Source organism: Bactrocera neohumeralis, chromosome 3 (genome assembly GCF_024586455.1).
Source record: "Bactrocera neohumeralis isolate Rockhampton chromosome 3, APGP_CSIRO_Bneo_wtdbg2-racon-allhic-juicebox.fasta_v2, whole genome shotgun sequence".
NCBI classification, from domain to species: Eukaryota; Metazoa; Arthropoda; class Insecta; order Diptera; family Tephritidae; genus Bactrocera; species Bactrocera neohumeralis.
This window is the reverse complement of record NC_065920.1, coordinates 2271267-2294235: the sequence shown is the minus strand read 5'-3', so window position 1 is coordinate 2294235 and position 22969 is coordinate 2271267. Positions and strand designations below refer to the sequence as shown.

Sequence of the window (22969 nt, the reverse complement as noted above, 5' to 3'; positions counted from 1 at the left end):
TGGTTTAAATTTGCCTCGTTTACGTTATTATTATTCTTGATTCTCAGAAACCAGCTTTGTGAAAGCAATTACCTTTGGTTATACTTAATCATCGTTAAAGTATTATATCGCATATCCTTACCTGTAATGACACAGAAAATTAATTTCAATTAGTGAGGAGCAATTAAATGTTTTATATAAAAAATATAACATAAAAACTGAGTTGTTTTAAGATATTTTATTTGTACAGTTTTCTTGTAAAAATAACACTGGTCTAAAGTGGTTTGGTTGCCCCAGCTATAATATGGATTTTGGATATATTTGTGGACACAGTTTATGAAACTGTCAATGGATTTGTAAGATTTGCCCTCGTTTATTTACTAATCTTTTTTTTAATTTTACTTTACAAAGATCTGAAAACATGAAATAAAACAACCGAAATATTCGGAATATCTGTTTTGTTCTGAAAAGTAACGTTGTATCGAAGTTTACAGGGAGACAAATGTCGGGAACATATGTTATATCGCAACGAAACACCCTTTATGAGCTTTTCTTTTATATTTTTTCAGTCGAAAATATTTTTCTAAAAACTATCAGTATGACGTAGTGACGATCCTATCAACATTGATACTTTCATTCGTCAGTTTTAGATCGTAGTTAAACCGCTTTCTCTGCGCCTCACTATAAAGTACAGTATTATCCGGAAGTTTATCCAGATTTTTACGGAGAGAGTCTAACATGATACTCAAATTTGCTTCTAGAGTCTGACATTTTTTCATGATGTTTTGCGCAGTTTTTTCATAATTTGGTACTAAGTGGCAGCCTTGCAAATTTTCCACTATCAACACACTCCTTTTCCTAGCTTCAATTTCGGGAACAGTTGTAACATTGAAATATTTTTCAAATGTCTATAAAAAATTTCCTTCACGTACTTTTGAGCGAAATTTTTATTGAGTAAACAAGAAATTTTTCGGACTGTAAGTGAAAATATTTCCACGTTAGATTTTTAGTAAAATGCTGCCGCATAATTTTTCGCATAACATCGGTAAGGAGCCTGAGAATAAGGATCACGTGACGTTGTTATGAGCGAAAAAGGTGCGCAGAACCCTAATGATGACTCGAAAACTAAATTTTTATTACTAGCAAGCCGTCTGGCCACCTAAAAGTATCACAATTTGCTAAGATATGCATTTTCTTCTTTACTGAACACCGAGTCAATAGCAGCGCATCAGTCATTTCTTCTTTTCGATATTTAGCGCTATTTCGAGATACTAAGCGCAGGCAGGTCTTTCAGCACTCTGATTTCTCCAACGGGGTGGGGGTCTCACTCTTCCTCTGCTTCCACCGGCGGGTACTGAATCGAAAATCTTCATGGCTGTAGTGTTTTCTCCCATCCGAACAACATGACTTAGAGAGCGCAGCCGCTGTCTCCTGATTTGCTGAACTATATCACCCATCGCCGCATATTGGTACAGCTCATCGTACCATCGTCTGCGATATTCAGCGTTGCCAATGCGCAAAGAATCATAAATCTTTCGCAGAACCTTTCTTTTGAACACTCCTAAGGCCGACTCATCAGATGATCTCAATGTTCATGCCTCTGCAACATATAGCAGGACGGAAAAAATTAGGAACTTGAAGAGTGTGGTGTTTGTTTGTCGAAAGAGGACTTAAATTTTCCATTGCCCACTCAGTTTATAGGAGCAACTGTTGGCAAGAATGATTCTGCGTTGGATTTCACGGCGTTTGAGTCAAGTCGGGATGGCGATGCCTGTTTGTTTGATGACTTGTTCACAACCGGACTCACATGCTTCGCTTCCTTATCCAGTCTGGAGAAAACAGACATAGCTAACTATTGAAGATTGTATCCTCTCTTTTTAGCTCTATAGATCGTATTATTTTCAACAGCAATATATTGAAGAAGTCACACGAACGTCGCTTGGTATCGAACGGCTCGGAGAGGTGCTTCCCGATCCTGACGCAGCCTTTGGTGTTGCTTACTGTCAGTTTACACAGTCGTAATAGCTTTGCGGGGATATCAGGTTAAAACATGGCGGCATACAGGCACTTCCTTATTGTGCTGTTGAAGGCGGCTTTAAAATCGGCGAAGAGGTGGTGTGTCTCGATGCTCAGATATGGAGCAACAAAAAAAATAGTATTTTGATAGAGCTGTGTAATAATTCTTGATCTATTGAAAACCCTTTTATGCAAGTACTGAAGTAAAAAATAATTTTCTAATAATGATTAGATACTATGATTGATAATTAAATGGTTCAAGAAATAAGTGACTGTTCAAAAAATATATTGATATTATTAAATTATTTGTATTGAAATATTATTGAATAACTAAGGAATATTTTTGAGTTAAAAATGTCACAATTTTAGTTGTTTTTTAATCATTAAAGATAATTGAAATTAAATTCATTACAAATACTTTATTAAAAATATAAAAACACAAAGCTGGCATTACTTTGCAATTATAAGACTCAAAAGAAGAAACTTTAACAACAACATTTATTTTACTGAGACGCTTTTTATGTTGATATAATCAACATTAAGTGAGTGGCTGCCGCTTCTTCTTATATAAATTGCAAGGTGCTTCGATATTTGAAAATTCCATTAAAAACGGTAATGTTGTTACTGCAAAAATAACAGCTCAAACAAGCGCCGTACATCAGAAGCATTTAACTGAAATTTACGCAGACTTACACAGAAGCGTTTGGGTTAACGAAATTGACAGTGGGTGGCTGCGCGATTGGGCGGCGAGGCGCTCAACGGTAACATTGGTTCTGGCGCTGCACCGAAGGCATCAAATAAAATATCGCCCACTTTACGAGGACTAACAGGGCAAGCAGATGGAAAGTGTTTCATCGCATGCAAACACACACACATACATATGCAGAGAGTGACAATGTTGAAAGTAACCTTCGGTGACTTTGAAAGACTTTCTCCTTAAGCAGCTATTATGTGAAGGAGTGCAAGTTGAGACGTGCGCCATTAACAATGCACGGTTAAAGACTCTATGTTTGCTGCACACACACACGCACTTACACACACCGACCCATTGGCTGCTGGCGCCAACTACGGTTCGCATTTATTAACTTCACTGCGACTGCAATAGTCTTAAGCGGTCAACAAAAGCTGCTATAAAATATGAGAAAAATGCCAGATAAAGCAGCAGAAACATGAAGAGAGCTAGAAGAATGCGGTGAGCAATGGCTATGCGCTCGAACGTGTGATGCAGCGGTGGGACGGTGAATTTCAATCACGCACGCGATTTCATCACGTCTCAGCGCTATCATGCGCTAACTCACTTATGCGCACAAGTGTCTGTGCAAGAATGATGCATGCCACATCCGCCGAGGTGAGTGGTGAGGCATGCGTCGCAAGTGCGGATGTATTGTGTTGTGCGGCTAAGTGTTGAGGAAAATTAATTGGCCACTGTTGTGGGGCTCGTGCAAGGCATGCCGAGAATTGCATTTGTGCCACGAAAGGATGCGCAAGAGTACAAGCGGCCAGTGAAGACCGTTATGGCTGTGCAGCACTGCAGCACTATGCGCATGCATGCGCGTCCTCCGGCATGATGGCATATTTTGTCATGGCATATATTGTCGTCATTCGCCTCAAAGTGCGCAGTTGACATTTGCTGCGGCCACTTGACAATAGAGTTCATTCAGCTTTGTCAATGTTGCCAGCAGAAGCTGCAACGCATTATATAACCTCAACTGCAGGATGTTTACGCTAGCCACCGTTGTGCATAAGCTATTTTGTGTCTGCGTATCTAAGGATTTCTGTGCATTATTGCTGTTTTAGTGTCATTCGCCTGGGGCCATGTTGCAGGTTAATTTAATGCAACAACACGCAACACTCATATTGCCTTGCAGCGGCTTTGGGTTACTGCAACCACTTGTGTTGATAGTGATTAGCGCTGCTGTTGGTAATGAAGTTGCTGGATGGGCGCCTGTTTGTGATTGCTGCTCTGGTTATTTAGTTGCGGCTATTTGTCACCATTTGCCGCATGGCCTCCGGTGCAGCGAAACAGCTGTGTTAAACGAGTGAGTTAAGGTAGGTCGCCTAAAAGCACATGCAGCATTCTATCCATTAGCATGATAACTATAAATTTGTTAAAAGTGTCATGTTTGGGAATTAGGTTTGGTTTGATACAATTTAGGTTAGTTAAACTGGCCGGCTGTAACGCCATACATAGACCTACTGGTGTCCTTAGTAATACCAGATTAAGATTCAGTTTAATATGAGCTGAAGTTTACGTCGCACAGGCCGTCAACACCTTTTGCGAAGTTTATTCTAAACTAAATGTCTAATTCTGATATTTCCTTCAGATCCTTGAACTGCGAAGATCTTAGATGTCTAAGCTGAGTTCTCGATTGTGCTGGTCAGAAGCATAGGATGTGTTCTTGCGTCGCTCTCATGCCTACATACGTCCCTGCTTTTTCCGACGATAATAGTTGTTACCATTCGGCTCGAATGTGAAGCCAGTGGGTTGTCACCTCTTATTCGGCCAAAAAACGTTCTGCGGTCTTTTCTAGTCAGTGTAAAAAGGATGCGTGTCTTCCTCCGGCGCTCTGGTACATGATCTTGTCAACTCTGCATGTGCTTAAGACATTTCATCTCGTTCTGATGAGTTTGTCGGCCTTTTCAGACATTTTGTTGTACTGTACTGGTACACGCAGTTCCCTTATAACCTGGAAGGCTTTTAAAGACATTTTCTGACATAATGCGATGTGAGATTATTGCCTTAATTGCCGCCTAGATATTGTCGTACATAAGCTAAGCCACTTTCCTGACCGCAAATACTTCTGTCTGGAAGATACTGCAGTATCCACGAAATGTTGAAGGCATCTACTCCACTAGTCATTTTAGATCCCCCTGTATAAAAATTATACGTTCCGCTGGGAGTTGCATGGACCTGCGCCAAATAAAGCTTGAGGGTATGCGGTCTATTTTATCCACTAACCCTCTTTTTTTTGAGCTGTGCGTGAAGGTTCATGTGGGAAATTCAGCCAATATTGCAGATGCAGCCATCGATTGATGGCTATTGAGTAAGCCGTTGTACCGATCTTGTTAGATTTTGTTGAGAGGATTCGCAGATTTTATAAAACCTTGGGTCCCAGAATGTTGGTTTTTTCGTTAATGATACAAAGGCGATACAGAGAAAGAAAGGAATGCATCGGGTGACTTATGCTGGTGTAGGAAAAGTATTCGAAAGAACCACTGAAAGTGGTATATTGGCTCTATGAAACTACAGTTATGTCGATAAAGTTTTATAGGGTTTTACTTGTATGTATGATAGAGGCTACATTCGCTAAACAAATAAACTGGAGAAAGAACGAATTAAGCTTTGAACGGATGAATCGCAACTTAAGTAGAAAGTGGAACGTATTGAAGAACTCTTAACAAGCAGACTGTAAGAGTTCTTCAATAACTCTAGTTTCAGGCTCCTAACCCACTGAAGTATCTATGAAGCAGAGGTGACTGCCATCGTGGTAGCAGAGCTATACTTCTTTGGAGGGACGCTTCCTACTATAACGCAGTAACGCCGGAATCGGAGCATGTATTCTGGTTTTGATGTCCACTTTAGAACCAGTGCGAGTTACTGCTGGGTAGACTCGCATATGCAATGCAAAATTTGCAATATGTAAGTGTGTAGATATGTATGCACCTTGTAACTTTTGGTTTTTGGCAGCAGCTTGTGTATAGAAGTGCAACGCACACACATGTGAAAAGACATGCATGCATGAGAAAATTAATAACAATTTTTGTTGTTGTTCATTGGAGTGTCGAGACACTGTGCCATTTACACCTTAACTTTTGCCACTGGCAGAGGCTTTTAATTAGTCCATGCGAGCAGAAACCAGTTGAATTTACGAGCCTGCCCTGGACATATTGGCAGTTTGGCGTCGCCTGTGCGTGCGGTTTATAGAAATAAGTAAGTATGTGAGACAGGCAACAGCTGAAAGTGAAAGGGAAAGCGAGAGCTGCAAGGGCTTATAGAAGTTCATAGAGCGCCACGTCCGAACCAACTAAAAGCAATTTGAGTTATGCGTTTGTAGGTGTGAACAAGTCGTTAAGCAGGTATGTGAATAATATGCCATAAAACTATTTGTTCACTAACTAGGAAGCAGTAATGCAGAATTTAATAAAGAAATTAAACATGTTGTGCGCTACTATGGTGGACATATTTCACTCAAAATTCCATCAACTTAATACCAAGGAAGAAAAAAGACTTTTCTCTAATTTCCATTAGCGAAATGAAATGCCACACATCAAATACTATTTAAATGGGTATTCGGAGGTTTTGCTCATTGCAGCTTTCAGCGACCTGCATAAATTACCGTTAATGCTGTATATTCAAATACTTGCGTAAATACTTTTTACTACGCTTACATACATACCTACATACACACATTTATACATACATGTAGGTGTAAGTAAATACTGCTATGAAGGAGACTGGCGCCGGTCGATATAGGCAGGTGCCCTGGAGCGTGTGCATTATAATGAAAGGATGTCGAAAAATTCGAATTTCATTGCCAACAGCTGTTAAATGTGCGTAATTTCAATAAGCATTTCAACCTCACTTTCCGCTCCGCTTCTCCCACAACACACTTCATTCCTGAGTGCTGTAGATTTTTCCCCAGCCATACTTGGGTATGCGCTGGCATGCACCGAACTGAGTTAAGAGCCATTATATCCCTTTATTACGCTTACGCTCGTCCTTTTCTCTGCTCCTACTCACATTTCTCTTTCATGTGAGTTTATTTTTTTACTTATTTATCTCTTTTATTTTATTTTTGCCGTTAGATTTTTACGTTACTATCTCAGTCGACGCTGCATTGTCAATCGTAGCGTTCGCCTGACAGACAAATACATTCTTATTCGTATCCAATTCGCCGTCCCACCTTTGCCGGTGGTCGCAGATACAGTTGTTTCTCCGTTTTGTCGCTGCTCTCTGTCATTTCTACTGTGCGCTCCTCCATTTACAGTAGCGTATGCTATTTCCTTTATAGCGAGTGGCTTTTGAGAAAATAATGAGCGAAAACAATAACAAAAAGCAATTGAAATAAAAATAAAATACGCACATATGGCAACGCAGCAATAGATGCGGGCTAGATATGCAGGAGAGCTCTTCAAGACACATACCTACACATGTTGGGTTCCAAAACCCACGCGAATTCCTGCAACTTCAACAATAAAATTCTTTAAATTGTATTTTGTGCATATTTTGGTGAAAATCCCACCAGCGCTTCACTCGCACAACTGGAATGGGCCCACCGAATAGCTTTGGGAATGTGTTGGAAAAAGGTTGTTAGAAGTTCAGCGATCCTAACTTATCACACAAGACCACAACTTGTGTGTTCGTGCAGCTTTTTGCTGCTTCAGATATTTGTTTGTATATGTGTGTGTGAGCATTTTTTGTTGATTTTTGAATCCTTTGTTTTTGAATGCACGATTTGTGTGTCCCCAACGTGCCTGTGGTAATAAAAAGTGACAAGGGCAGCCAGTCAATGACAGCAACAACAAAGTCGAAGACAAACCATGGGTCTTTGTGCGCAAAAGTTCGGCAAAAACGGTCTGCCCGGCTGGCATATGTCTGCATGTCAGTGTGTGAAATATTAGACTAGAAGTTGTACTTAATTGTTCAAGGACATTGCTTTCTCGTTATTTTGGGTATTCATGCCGGCATTCAAAAGTAATCGCACATTAGGGTTGGAAGCCATATCTCAAAAGGTAGTGCTCGGTTTCAATCACATTTTCTGAGCACAATTAGTATTCGAAGAAAATTATTTTTTGTAACACAGAGTTCTGATGAAATGAGTAGGAAGGGAATGACCACAGCTGAAGCTCGATATTTGAGGAACGATTTTGTATTAAGGTTACAAAAAAATTCTCCATAATTATTAATAGTGCTGGTGGATTGAAAATCTTATGCCCCAATGCTCTTCCGCTTAGAAGGTTCTCTCAAGGTTAGATTTGAATTATATCCTATAATCATGATGAATGTGGACAAAGTATTCGCGGTAATGGCCTTTAAGTCGACAAAACAACTAAGAAGGCTTAAGTAATAGTAATGCGCGTAATCCAAATGGAACTGAAAGGCATAATAATTTTCACATGGGGGAAATGCTTTTACGCTCATCTCCTTTTGTGAAAGTGTCAGGACACCCGCATCAAAATCACCCTAAGCCAAGGTGTCGAGGCACCCATGCTGATGGCTGAATGGTCAGTGGATGGTAACCGAATAACTGATCACGAACGGTTTCCTCCGATGCTTTGGCGATGTCGAAAATAAAAATATCTTCTCTACGCATACTGGACTCCGCGGCCTAATGACAAACCTTTTCGACTAACTTGTGGGAGCAAACAAAAACGATCCAAAAACTATGTACAAACACCAAGACGACCAGCGCTCCGACAGGCACATGACCTCGACAACCGAAAATAGGACTTCAGGATCTTTAACAGATCCAGGAGACGATTAAGCTCCCATATACTACCAACCATAGAATGCCAGCAGCAAACGCGGTGGGTACCAAACCAAGTATCCCCAACATGAACGAAAAACCCTACACCTCCAAAGCAGTCATGGCTGTTAAAGAAGAAGAAGAACAGGAAGTGCGGAAAAGCCGGTAACACAGGGCAGTCTTTATGCTAAGTAAAATTGCCAAGGATCACGCTGCTGGAAGCTCAGTTGATGGAGAGGACATCAAGTGCCAATAGAATATAGTGGAGGAATATGAAAGTCATTGAATGAAACTCCTCCTCATCGAACATTACACAGCAGAGATGGGGGGAGATCAACGTCAGATTGTCGAGTCTAGTGGTAAGGTATGTGTTCGACAGAGACTCTTTTTTTAAAGCAATAATTCAAGTAAGCTAAATTGACATCACAAACTTCAACTTGTCGGCATTTTTGGCAAACTCTAAAATAGCTGCTTCTTTCTTCAGCATTTGGTCAACTTTTTACCACAGCGACTTCGAAATTCTGTTGCTGCACAAATTTAGAATTTTAGCTCCCAACTCGTTCGATGGCGTCTTTGTTGCAATGTCACTTTAAAAGTGGCAGCAAAGTTTTCCAACAGCGGCCTTGCATGGCTTTTAAAATGCAGTCTACGGTTGGTTGTTTGTGTTTATAGATCCCGTGTGAGCTATTGAAATTGCTCTGCATATGTTGCTATTCCTGCGAGCATACATGTTTGTGTGGAGATGAAGTAGCAAGTAGAAAGTTCACCGAAGTGGCACTTACAGATGCAAACAAGTATTGATTTATTATAGAGAATATTCTAACGTGATTTGTTAGCACTTGGTTGGACTATTTTTACACTCACATACATACTCCACATGCACAGCAGCATATATAGTATATATTATGCATATGTAGATTCTTTGAAATTTATTGTAGCTTGTGGGTGCTGCAATAACACGCTGAAATGAATATCTGATTTATAGCTATATATGCATGGCACTAACTAAATATATGAAAATGGAAGAGAAGTATAGTGTTTCTAATTAAAGGAGTGAATATTGGCAATAACGATTCTAACGAATAAAAGTGCTTCATGAGGTTTTGAAAAATACCATGGCAAACAAATAAAGTATGCAGAGGAGAGGCTCTGTATTCATAACCACAACAGGCTGGTTCACAATTTGTGAAGAATCGCCATATCTGGTGGCAACACAAGTCTGCCATAAATGTGAAAGCTAACGCCGGCATTGAACCGCCTTTGCACTTTTCCATTTTTCTGTGTCATTCGCTTTGGACATTTTTCAACGGCCATTTACCAGCAGTGGCATTGCCAGGACTTCTATTATAACAAATTGCAGTTTAATAGCATTTCAGAGATAACTTCGGCCGCGCTTGGCCGAGCCACTGCCGTCATACGCGCTTCGATGGCTTCAAGCACAAGCGACACTATCTGGCTGTATTCATGTGTGTGTGTAATGGGATTTATGCGGTCGTTGGGCCTTTCAAAAATTCGATGCTCGCATTCTTTATCATTAACCCAGCGGCAGTGTGAGCCACGTCAAAGAATGTCTTCATTTAATTTCATTTTCTTCATGCCCGCAGCCGCAACAAAGAAGAATCACGCTGACAAGCAGAAAACTGAACTATGCGAAAGAAACTGCCAGCCGCTATAAATGGCGCTTGGTGGCTGAGACAGCACACAGCTGCGGTCCGAGCGCAATAATACTCGAATAATGGTGACTGAGCTTTCCTGCTGATACATGGACTGCATGAGATGCTGTTGTTGCTGTTACTGTTGGCTTTGGGCAAACACTGTTCATGTTGTCCTTCCATTGTCACGCCACATTAAGCAGCCGAACAAGCACATTAAGGTGGGTGCAGGGCGTAGAAGAGGCGATGTAAGCAAGGGGCAGGCGGGACGATACGGTCTTTCGAAGGTCGTTTGTGTGAAGCTATGCACCTAGTGCTCGAATCTATTAGACTTTCGGACAGGTTTAGCCAATAAACGCTTTTGTGTTTTCCTTTTCGCTCCGCTAGGCAGCCACTCTTGAGGCACAGCTGTGCGGCATGAGTACAAAAATCTCTATACAAATTGGTTTGTGGGCGCAAATTCAACATCTTTGCGCAACAGAGACAGGGCAGGCAGATATTTCGGAAGGTATCACGCGATTTCACGTGGTGTGGGAAAACTCGCACATTTCTTCTCATTTATGTTTTCGGTTACGCATCATTTTACACCATCGCCACATACCGACTTCAGCTCTGCGTGTCATTTACGGCGCTTGGTTAGTTGGATGTGTTGGATTTTGGCTACTTCGCAACTCAATATCGATGCTCGCGGCGACCATACACAAATTTGTTAGCATACATCCAGGCGTTTATGCCCTGTATCGATTTTTAACGGTAAACATTAGAACGTGCTTAATCACATCGTCTTAAAGTATTGCGCACTAACTTTGGCCAGCATTTGAATGCAAACGCGCCAAACCGAGAAGCTGGGCCGACATTTGTATTCAAGGCGAACTAGTGGCACGTGCCGGAATGCGCCCGCTTTTGCGTTGTCTGAAATGAATTCTTGGCATTCACTCGTGCCGAGAGATTTGGCGACTTTACGCCTCGTTTGCTTGTCTCGCGTCCCTCCAACTGGCTGGCATACTCTCGTGCACTTGGCACATACTTGTGAGTAAGTAATGGGCAAATAAAAGGACGGACATTTCCAAGCGAACCGGCGCCGAGGAAATATGCCGACTTTCATGGCTAAGTGAAAGCAAACAAACAGCTGACAGTTGCCGCGCGGGCAAGGGCAAAGTGCCGTGCAGATTCCTTCGTTTAGCTTTACTGTTATGCCTAGAACCATATTTCTTAGCTTGTCAACACTGTCTAACGGTTAACGTTGCAATTATTTATGTAACCGTGTTCTGTTGCAACAAGCGGCGCTTGCGGATGCTGAGTGGTATGTCGCCCGGAGGTGGCAGAAAGACGAAGCTTAGCGATCAGTTGTTGTAATCGGAAAACGGTTATTTGTATCGCTTCCGGGGTTCGCTGCATCAAAAGTCAAGGCGGCTGTTTCGCTCTGTTCTTGCAAGGTAAAGGAGAATGTAATTAATATGGTTACATCATTTCTTGTTGATAAATGGGTTTAATGGGAATTTCTCAAGATACAATCTTGCATTGACATTTTGATGGCAAAAAGCAGCCGAAGGTGCTTGGAAGACCTGTAGTCTAATCATAAAGAGCAGTAAGTGGAAAAACTGTGAGTCGCTTATTTCTTCAGAAATCTCTAACTCGGTGAGTAACATAAAGGTTGGGTTGGTTGGTAACCCGTAAAGCTTAATATTAGTTTTTCCAATATTAATTTTTTAAACTTTTTGCTTTTTTAAACGAAAATATAAAGTCCCTTTGGTCTTAGCAAGCCTCACATCACCGCAATGACAGGCGTCCATTGGCACTCACGCGGTGAGGCTAAATATTTTGGAGAACGCAACTTGTCAAAGTTGCAATGAAGAAGATGGGAAGGAAGCATCTAAGACTTTCTCCTCCACTGTCCAGCTTTCTCCAGACTAAGGCTGAATCATCTCGGGCACCATTATTTTTGAGAACACGGCGAATTGACTGGAATTGATATTAGTCGTCTCAATAAACGTGTGGCAGTCTTTGGGCGTCTTGTCGATATGCGACGGTCTTTTCGATCCATACCTAGGAGTTCTGGATATCACAATGCACACGAGTTTTTAGCTGTCCAAGTTGAATTATTTGTGGAATCACGAGAAATCAGCCTTTTTAAGTAACCTAACCTAACCCAAAATAGAAAATATGCACAACGGAACTAAATCTCAAATATATTTGTTACCAACGTCAAGGCCATTAAGTCTTGGTCAATTTTAAATTTGTGTCTTTTAAATCTGCTGCCATTGAAGCATTTTAAAATGTAATCTTTACAGAGACTTTATGCGCCGGTTTACAGCATTTCTTTCACAGTCACGGTTTTTGAGCGAACTTAAATCTGGCCACAAGTCCCGCAAGTGCCACGCTGGCAACGATAAAAGGTTTTCGCTATATTGCCGACAATTCGACGCAGTGTTCCTCTTAAATGCTTTTATTGCGCTTGCGAGGCGATCAAATTTCATACCTTAAAAGCATTTTCATCGTCTATAAGCGCTCGCGCACTGCTTCAATAAAAGCGCAACAACAAATGTTTATGGCGCTAACCGCAATCGGATGTTGTGCACAAATGGCGCTGTTCCACGACAGCCACCTCATGTGGGTGGGTGTGAGTGTGTGTGTCGGTAAGCGCTGTTAACGGAAGTAAGAGTATTACTTGCCTGGCCTCGGTCCATGCCACACGTTGTGCAACTTTTTATTGCTGCAATTCGTTGAACGGGATTTGCTGCTGTTGCCATTATTTTTGTAATATAACGGATTCAATCTGATATTGGATACTGTGTTATGCTAGTATGTGTTGAGTATGACGCTAAATAGTTGCTTGTCATGCTTCGCTTTGAGTGACAGTGTCCAATCGTGTAATTTTTTTTAGGTTTTGCTGGTCACTTTTTCTGCAGCAACAATAAGCCGATTGGTGTGCGCTCGTGGCTGATGGCTGCATCGATTGGCGTTTAAGCTGCATTGCGCTTGCCGAGTATTTAATTCCATTCTGTGGTACTGACCGGTCAACCCGGATTACAACAAAGGATGTGAATAGGAAATTATGAGTACTTATGGGCGATTACTGATTTATTTGGCTGACACGGATTAAATATCTATTTTTTCAATAGCTAGTAGTTTTTTTTTGTCCAAATCGTAAAATTATTGCGAGAAATTGAGAAAAAGTATATGCATTTATGTATCTTTTATTAAAAAAAAATATTTTTTTTTGGCAAAATATTTTTTAAAATTTTTTCTAAATTTAAGCTTCAATTAGCTTTCTAAATATAGTACGCGAAACTGCTGATTTACGCATCATTGTAACGCGATTCACTTTCGACTTTTAATGACCTTCTCCTAAATCTCAAAACAATGCTTGCAAAGGGAATTATAATTTGCCCGTAAGTGATTTGTGCATTAAGCAAGATGATTTGCTCATTTACATGCATAAATTTAAAGTAACTTTTTCGCATAAATTAAAAAAAAATTAAACATTTTCCGCACAATAAATTCGTTACATATGCCCTTCTTCTACCTGTGCTGGCTGGCGCCCCAACAGCTGCAGTATTCTACTGTTTACAAAGCACTTGGGAATATGTTTTGGAGGGCACCTGGCTACTCGTCCGGACCTCGGCCAGCGAACGGCCCAACAACTTTTTTGTCAGCGGCGTGTCTCAGAGGGTTAACATTCGTGTACAAACACGAGCAATGTTAGAGCTGACACATATGTATGTGTGCGTGGAGGTGTGTATGTCGGTATGGGAGACAAGTATGAGAACTTTGCAAACATTGTTGCAACAAACAGCTGCTAACTTGTCGCTTTGTGCTTTGAGCAAAGGAAAACTTGTCAACTTCAAAGTCAGGTCCGGTTATTGTGCGTTTGTCACAGGGAGCACATTCTTTGTCGCGAAAATGAAGGAATAAGCAACACAAACAAAGCACATGCTTGTGAATTGCCAAAGGGACGCTTAGCTTACCTTTGAAAGCCTTTGAGTGCTGGCTTCTGCTGCTTTCCTTACTTTGATCTTTACTTAACTTTTATACTAATTCATTTACTTTCAGCCAAGCCGTTTTCCTGCTGCCCGCTGCTGTGCAAGGTCAATTAGACACTTAACTCCTCTTTCGTTTGGGCTTTTGAAGTTTGTGAGGGTTTATATTAGTATTAGAAAGTACCGTAAGTATCAATTATAAAATCGCTGAAGGTCAGCGCGGATCATAAATATATTATACGTGACTAAATACACCTGCTTGCTGCCCACACTTACTTAATCAAACCACATCCAGCATAGTCCATGTCTCCACTCGGCTGAAAATATTAACTTCCAAGTGATTGCATCGCAAATGAAGCATTGTGGCATAAAAATAAAATTTAAATCAATCGCAGACCTTTCAACTTCACACATCCCCTCTTCCACTACCCAATCTGCTACTGGAAATGTAATTTTCTTATCACTGTTTACGCTCAAACTACTTCCACTTCTCGCGCCACCGCAGCGCACCAAACTTACCTATAACATAGGAGTAGCCATCCAGCGTGAGCACACATTTGCGCGTCATACCGCCACCAACACCCGTCCTTGTGTGTGCAGTGCGTCCGAAAATCGCCTTATTGAAGCTGTGACTGCACGGACTGGTGTCCTCGTAGTTGAGGCTCTCACGCCGTCGCTCACCATCAGCGCCGGCGAATTCGTCGATGCCACTGCCACTGCCAAATGCACCGCCTGTCGCACCACCCATTGTGGCACCACCGCCAATGCCACTGCTGCTGCCACTGCCACCGCCAATGCTTACCACACCGTCACACGAATGCTTGCGCACGTCGCGCGTTTCCGTTGCACCGCCAGCGCTGCCGGCGCCATCACTGCCAACGCGATTACCGACCGTTCGCGACCGCGCCCGATTACGCGCCAAATTCACTGCCAAATCTGCATTTTGCGTGTCACTCGGCACTTCCGCCATATTTGTGTCTGCCACAACGGAGGCAGTTGCCTGCAGATTGAGCGCTTTGGTGGCCTCAATGCCGCTGAGCGTTTGCGGTTTATCGCGCCGTGTTTGCGTATCCTCATTCGCTGGTTGTCGCGCGGATTCACTCAGCGAATCGCTCATTGTTGCGGTCGCGCGGAGGTATGAATGCGCGCACACAGAACCTATCTTTGATTAGTTCGCCAGTCAGTGTTTGTGTTGAGGCAAACGAAGTGGAATTCGTTTAACTTATCGATACATTATCGCATAGTAGTGCCTCGATTTTACGTGTTACTTTCACCTTTTTACAGTTAGTTATCAGAAGTGTGATTTGATGGAAATTCAAAGCTTTTTTAAATGCATTTCTGGCAATATTTGGCGCGTAGAAACTTCACCGATTTTAAACGATTTTGCGTTCTTCATTGGGCAGCATTCTTTGATTATCGCTTAGAATCCAAATCGACGTTGTTGTTGTTGCGCGGCGTATACCAGCTGTCGAACACCTGATGCACTTTAATTTGATTTGTTGATCACTCACTTAAATAACACGATTTTTTGATAAACTCAGTTTGATAGCACTTTATGTATGGGTTTGAAAGTAAATTTTTAAGACTCTAAAATAATAGATTTACAAAATAATAATTAACATAATAGATGTGTAAGTAAGCAAATTATAGTATAAGATCTAGGAAAGTTTCTCAGCAACATTAAGTTTCATGCTACTTTAAGCTAAGGAACGAACTATAAATAAAGTTGCTGGGATTGATTAGCTTCTTCAACTCCATCGCAACATCATTATGACAAACAGAAAATTTTTACTAAATGTCGATGAAATATATCAATTACTTATATCGCTCATAACCGTAAGCGGTGTCTACGCTAATAAAGAAGAACCTATATTCGGCAAAAAGTGTGATGAAGTTTAATATCTAATAACCAAAATCAATATTATATAATATTGAGTAGCTGAAATTTTTTCTTATTTTGTCAATAGATGTCGTTGCAGTCATATATCTCCAGTGCTACCAATCACATTGTGTCGTACTATATATGTAGTGTTAGAAAAGTGAGATTTTGATCTTCATTTAACCAAAAAACAAATTAAATTTCGGGGAAGTTGAAAAAAGTTACAGCTGTTCAAAAATTAATGAAAATAAGAGAGAAATTGTGAAGTTTACGGAGAATTGTCTGTGAAAAATTTAAGGAACCGAAATAACATCTGCGATCCTTTGCTGAAACCAAATGAAATCGAACCATTTCTGAAGCGAATAGTAACAGGAGACAAAAAGTGGATCATGGTCCAAGTGCGGTGAAGCCAGCATTGACTCCTCAAAGGTTTTGTTGGGTGTTTCGTGGGACTGGAAAGGAATCATCCACCATGAGCAGCTCCAGCTTATTCGAACGATTGATTGTACAATTTGCCGCCAAAAACTGATGAGATTGAGGCAAGCAATCGAAAAAATGGAAAGAACTGACAACAGAAGGGGTTTCGTCTTCCATCAGGACAACGCTAGACCACACACATCTTCGATGACTCGGCAAAAACTGGGAGAGCTTGGCTGTGAAGTTTTGATGCATCCACCATATAGCCCTGACCTGGCACCATAGGACTACCATTTGTTTCGGCCAATGCAGAACTCCCTTAATGAAGTAAAGTTGGCTTCGAGAGAAGCCTGTGAAAATTACTTGTCGCAGTTTTTCGCCGAGGAACCAGAAAAGTTTTACACAGATGGAATAATGTCTCTATAGGAAAAATGGCAAAAAGTGGTCGACCAAAATGGTACAAATTGTTTATTTATTTATTATTATAAATATAAAAAAATAAGTTGAAGTTTGATTAAAAATGCGAAAAGACTTTTTCGACTACCCAATATATGTTTTCATTATATTATTTTTTTGCTTTTGTTGTGGTCAGCTGAAACTATCACATTTGCTGTTAACAAAAAAAGAGCCAATATATACAACATGCTGAATATATATGTATATATTTTCTGCGTGGCTCATAAAGTTACTCACTCGCTGGCATAAGCCAAAACACTCATTCGTCATGCCAATACATCACTTTATCGCATTGGAATCAATCAATGTCACAAACTATTAACAATTAAATAACAGGCGTAGTCAATAAAGCGTAGCTAATAACCGTTAAAGCACTCGCTATGGCACATACTTACATATATACATGGCGACACACATGCAATGATATAGACATTATACTCTGTTGTGTTGTGGTGGATTAACACCCATTATTGTGAGCACGAGTGCGCGCCCACCCGCTGTGTGGCAGGCAATTATGGCGTGTGACGCAAAAGCGCAAAGATTGTAAAAGTTTGACATTAAATTCAAATGTGTGTGGCTGCAAGCAATCGCAGCCGTATCTGCGCTTAACAAGTGCATGGCAGACATTATCAAGCTATGTTCGATTTATCGAGATTACCAGCTGGACGGCCGCTTATGGCAGCAAATGCTTGGCTGAGCGTATTTTTATTCATTTAGAAGCTAATTTGCTTTAAGCTATTAAACACGAAATAGTATTTATTTAATGGCTAAGAACTTAAAAGCATATGCAGTTTCGCAACAGCTCGACAGCTACTCATTTATACTTATAAGGTGGCTGAAACTTATTCGAAAGGAGAAAAACTTTAAGAATTCAAGTTCAGGTTGTTTTTTTTTTTGCAACGCTCTTCTTTATGCTGATTATAAAATAAAGTAGAAATCATTAAAGTGCACCCACACAATCACAAGCGCAAATTGGCACTCACACGCTTTGTTGCACAGCTGAAAAATGTCGGCAGAGGTCGCCACCTCCCCGAAAAGTGAAAAGCAAACGGTTAGTTGGGAAAAAACAAAGCAACGGTGACAATTTGTAAACGGTTATTGCTGCAGCAGCATGTCGTTGAGTGCGTGCTTGTGCCGCATTGACGTGCAACAGCCACACACAGTCAACGGCAGAGGCGGTGGAGACAATTTTTGCAGAAATTGGCTGTCAGACTTCGGAAAAGGACACACATGCCAGTACATGCAGACAGTAAACAAACCAATTCGCATGCATACACGCAGACACACATGCAAACATATGCAGGAAAGTGCTACTGTCTGTGCTCATAAAAATTTGTTGTTTCCGACAATGACGCGCAGAGAAGAGAAAACATGTTAAAAGTGAAATGTGAAAATGCACTCATCGTTAATTTACACACACACACAAGTATGCATGTGTGCATAATAAGTAAGTATGTGTACGTGTGTGTGTTAATGTGCTTTGCCATTCATACGTAAATGTTTCGGTCCGCTGAGTGAAGTACAACCAAGCGCCAAGTGCCGGAGCAAAATTGCCAGAAAAACGGAGCGTAAAACAACGAAAAAGCAGCAGCAGCAGGAGGATTAAAAGCCGTCTGGCTGTCAAAACACACGCAGCATTGGTCCTTGGACCGACGACTCAACGGTAATCGTCTGTTGTGATTCTGTGTGCACTGCGCACACGTTGCCACTGATAGGATCTGCGGCGCCAACGAACATATTTGCCCCCTCCCAATTATGCATAAAATATGCTTTTGATCTGTCGAAGTTTGCATGCTTTCTGGCCATTTTCACATGCTGGCGTGCAGCAATTACTTGCGAACATGACAAATTGTTCTACCGGAAATTCTATCTAACCTCAAAAGTTCACATATGCCAAACAAATTGTTATGCGAGCAAATATTTTTCGAAATTAGAAAAAGCTTTCATGTTTATGTTGTGATATGAAGCTCTGACGCGATACTATATGGAGAAAAAAATCTGTAAAAAAATATTTTTTGGTAAACCATCGAAAAATTTCAATAAAATTGTGAACAATTATTGCGGGAATTACATTCCCCTAAATAACGCGTCCCTCAGTCCTCTTGGCTAATGGTTAGAGAGGATGGTTTTGCGGATCCTGCCGATGTAAGCTAGAGCGGAAGACCCACAGGCTCCAGAAATGACGTGGGGGAGAGGATATGATGGCCAAACGAACATGGAAATCGACACATTCCTTCGGACGTGACAAGTGTTGAAGGCGGATCGGACGCATTTCTGGGAAAGACCTTGGAGGATGAAAGTCTTACAGATTAATCTCTATCAAAGCTCGTGTCATCTGAAAACTCAGAAAGGTAAGGGAAAACCTCTTTGATGGACATCAGAACTATGAGAGACCAAATCTTCCACTGAAGCCCGCAAAAGCGGTACTAGCGGCGACCGGGCGCTGTTTAAGAGGAGATTTGCAGACTAAGAGAGTTTCAGGAGTTGCTTGTGAAAAAGACGACCCCTTTCCACTTGCAGCTTACTTCGGCTCAGATTGCGCTCAATCGCTTGATACTGGTTGTAAGTGCAGGTATTTATTTGCTTAAACATCCAGTGTAAATATTGACGTACAATATTAAGTATAAGCAAATGTACGCGTGGCTGAAATCTGCAAAATGCATGTTGACACAGCCCCAATACAAACAGTGCTACAGCTAATCCTTTTGCCATAACAATAATAATAATAACAGAATTTGTTGACATCATCCGGCTTGTGAACACATGGCATATTGTTGTAATGGCGCTTCAATTGCCACAATCTGTGGCAGCTGTCGTTTCTACTGTAACATTTGTGGCAAATTGCAGATGACAAGTCGAGAGAGTGCACTGAAGAGGAGAGAAGTATATCAAAATATTATTTGAAGCAGTTCTGTGGTTTCCTGTTTCATCTAATAAATTAAGAAAGAGAAATACTGCACTTGAGTGCAGCAAACCAATCACATTCTGGATACAGTTAGAACGTTTGCGGTTAAAAAACATTTTCGAGTAGTTAGTTACTGCTAACGAAAATGAAATGATGAACAAAAATGATGGAATTATAAGAAAAACAAGTAAGGAAGGGGCAAGATCGGGTAAAACCGAACATTTCATACTCTTGCAATTTACTAGAATCAAAAAAATAGCTTAAGGTGCAAAACGTCAATAAGAGGATCGGAATCTAATTATAGTAGTAAGTAATATCGACCCGGTTTCATTCATTTATGTCAATACTATTTACTATTAACATGATACATACTAGTAAATTGTTCCCTGAGATTCATTAAAGTACCTCACATATCATACCCATAAGAAGTAAAGCCACCCGGATGTTATATGTTTATTATATGGTGAAGTTTTTTTTCCTATTTTATCCATTTTAGGCACAACAATACACTATTATCAGTAAGGTAACTGATAAGGTAACTCATACATATGTATATGCGGTATAAAGTCATCTGGAAGTTCGAAAATTGTTCTAGTACTGAAGTATTGCTCTGATTCAACCCATTTATGACGCCCAGACATACCATTGTCAGGAAAGGATTATGTCTGAATTTCAAATGTATATCTCCAACATTGATCGATATTTGTTGAACAATTGTTCTAAAAAAGCTCAAGTGAACCTGATAAGGAGCTGTAGAGAACCAAATATAACAGCCGAGAGGCCATTTGAGGCTTTGCTGCAGCAATAAAAGTTTAATTATACTTTCAACAACAATTATTAAGTAGTTATACATGATTTCTTCATTCAAGCAGATTTACCGATCCGTATTCCATTGAAACTGTCAAAAGATTTAGTATTTTACTCCTATGAGAATATAGTGACCCTCTAATTCACAACCCACATTCTTTGCCAGTTTCGGGTTCAAGAATTTGAACAAATGAAAAAGAATTGAAGGACGATTCCTCAAGTGCTTCTTCTTTAACTTAAATTTCATTTCGCCCCAATGCTCAACTGCAAAATTATTTAATTTGTTTTGTTTGGGTAAACACTTTTGCACATATGCCATATTTCTCCCGACAAATTGCATTGTATAATTGCTTCGTGCAACAAAAGCGCCATTTTTTACTAAACAATAACAATAACAATTGCTTTTGTAATTTGCAACACGGCACCAAAATGACATTAAAACAAATGACCGTTTGTGTTGTTGTTGTTAGTTGGTAGTTGAGTTCGTGGCATGGCAGTTGTAGGCGTGATAAATGTGCAGCGTAACGGCGTACCTTGCCACACATGCAACGCCAACCTGGCGCACGAACATTCATAATTACAATGTCGTTAAAAACTCAACGTGTTGTAAATCACTACGGCGAGTAAAACAACAACACAATAATAGAGATTTATTAAAATATGGTAAAAAACCAAACAGAGATTTGCATAAATGATTATGTTTTTCAGTTGAAGAACAGCAGGCGAACACAGTTTTACTACAAAGCCTGTGCTAAGCCTCGCTGAGAAGGCGTGAACATAACTGTACTGACGGCATTATGGCAGCTGGGAGATTAGTGCTCAGTGTCAACACTAAAAACTGAACAGAAAAAGTGGTGAGGTGTTGTTGCAAGCTGCTCGCCTATTTATTTTTACCACTAACCATAAATATATAGTCTTTCGAAACCATTAGATATATGTACGTCATATATACATATATACACATTCGTTAGAGCTAGCGTTCACAGCACGTAAATAAATAATTTTTGCATCGGCAACACAACTTCACCATTAACTTAGCTCTGCATTATCTCACCACTAGCTAAACATCCTAGAGAAAGTTTCCGTGATTTAAACTTTTCAACTTCAGTCCTGTTGGGCTACTTAAGTTATTATCATTAAAAATTAATTAAAAAACACTTAATTCAAAAACTGACATGTGTGAGTGGAAGTTACGCCAAAAGCTGAACGCTAAGTGATGCAACACTTGTGGGTTGTGGCGCCGACATAAAAGAGAGCATACTTTGTTTACCAAGGCGCAGTTAGCACTGGTAAAAGAGCTGAAAGCTCGAAAGCATTAAAACGTCAGACAAGTACTTAAGTCAATGTGTGTAAAACTTTTTTTGGCGCACACATGAGATAAATTTGAAATATGGACTCATGTCTGCGAATGGAATTGGACAGTGAGGTATTAGGCAGTGAAATGTGCGAAATTATAAAGTGCAAAGAATTTAGTAAATTTAATAGCTGTTCTTATGCCCCGAACAGAGTATATTAAGTTTGCCTCGAAGTGTGTAACACTATAATGGAAACTTAGGAGACCCTATAAAAATATATATTAGGTAGTCGAAAAAGTCTTATAGTATTTATAATCAAATTTCAATTTATTTATTTTTTATTATTTATAATGAACTTTAATGCACCAAACATATACCATTTTGGTGGACCACTTTTTGTCATTTTTCCGCTAGAGACATTATTCCATCAGTGTAAAACTTTTCTGGTTTCTCGGCGAAAAACTGCGACAAGTAATTTTCACAGGGTTCTCTTAAAGCCAACTTTATTCCATTAAGGGAGTTCTGCATTGACCGAAACAAATGGTAGTCCGATTGTGCAAGGTCAGGGCTATATGTTATATCCATCAAAACTTCTCAGCCAAGCTCTGCCAGTTTTTGCCGAGTCATTAAGGATGTATGTGGTCTAGTGTTGTTCTGATGGAAGACGAAGCCCTTTCTGTTGATCAGTTCTGGCCGATTTTTTTCGATTGCTTGCTTCAATCTCATCAGTTGTTCACCGTAAAATGAAGAACCAATCGTTCCACCAGCTTGGAGCAGCTCATAGTGGATGATTTCTTTTCAATCCCACCAAACACTCAGCATCATTTTTCGAGGCGTCAATCCTGGCTTTGCGACCATTTGTTGAACTTCAGCACCCTTGGACCGTGATTTTTTTCTCACATTATTTTCGTGTTTGGTTCACTCGCTTGAGAAATGGTTCAATTTCATTTCGTTTCAGAAAGTTAATTAAGTTCATTAAACTTTTCCCAGACAATTCATGTGATACCCAAACATTGAGCTTATTTTTGTAGTCTGCCTTTTTTAAATGGTTCAAACCCTTTGATGATGAATGTTAAGTTCCTTAGCGATGTGACGGTCCTGGTCAATCATTTCCAT

General features: G+C 40.4%; 1 protein-coding gene across 5 annotated transcripts in view; it reads right to left on the bottom strand.

Annotated features, from left to right (window-relative positions):
* Positions 1–22969, bottom strand: part of LOC126753522 (dual specificity calcium/calmodulin-dependent 3',5'-cyclic nucleotide phosphodiesterase 1) — a 182277-nt gene that overhangs the window by 66990 nt on the left and 92318 nt on the right. For 4 of the 5 annotated variants that reach the window (XM_050465033.1, XM_050465034.1, XM_050465036.1 and 1 more), the window contains exon 2: positions 14614–15681. The exons of the other annotated variant lie outside the window; for it this stretch is intronic. In XM_050465033.1, coding sequence (XP_050320990.1) covers positions 14614–15211 — 598 coding nt within the window. In that variant the 5' untranslated portion in view covers positions 15212–15681. The remainder of the gene's footprint in view (positions 1–14613; positions 15682–22969) is intronic. 5 annotated transcript variants of the gene reach the window in all.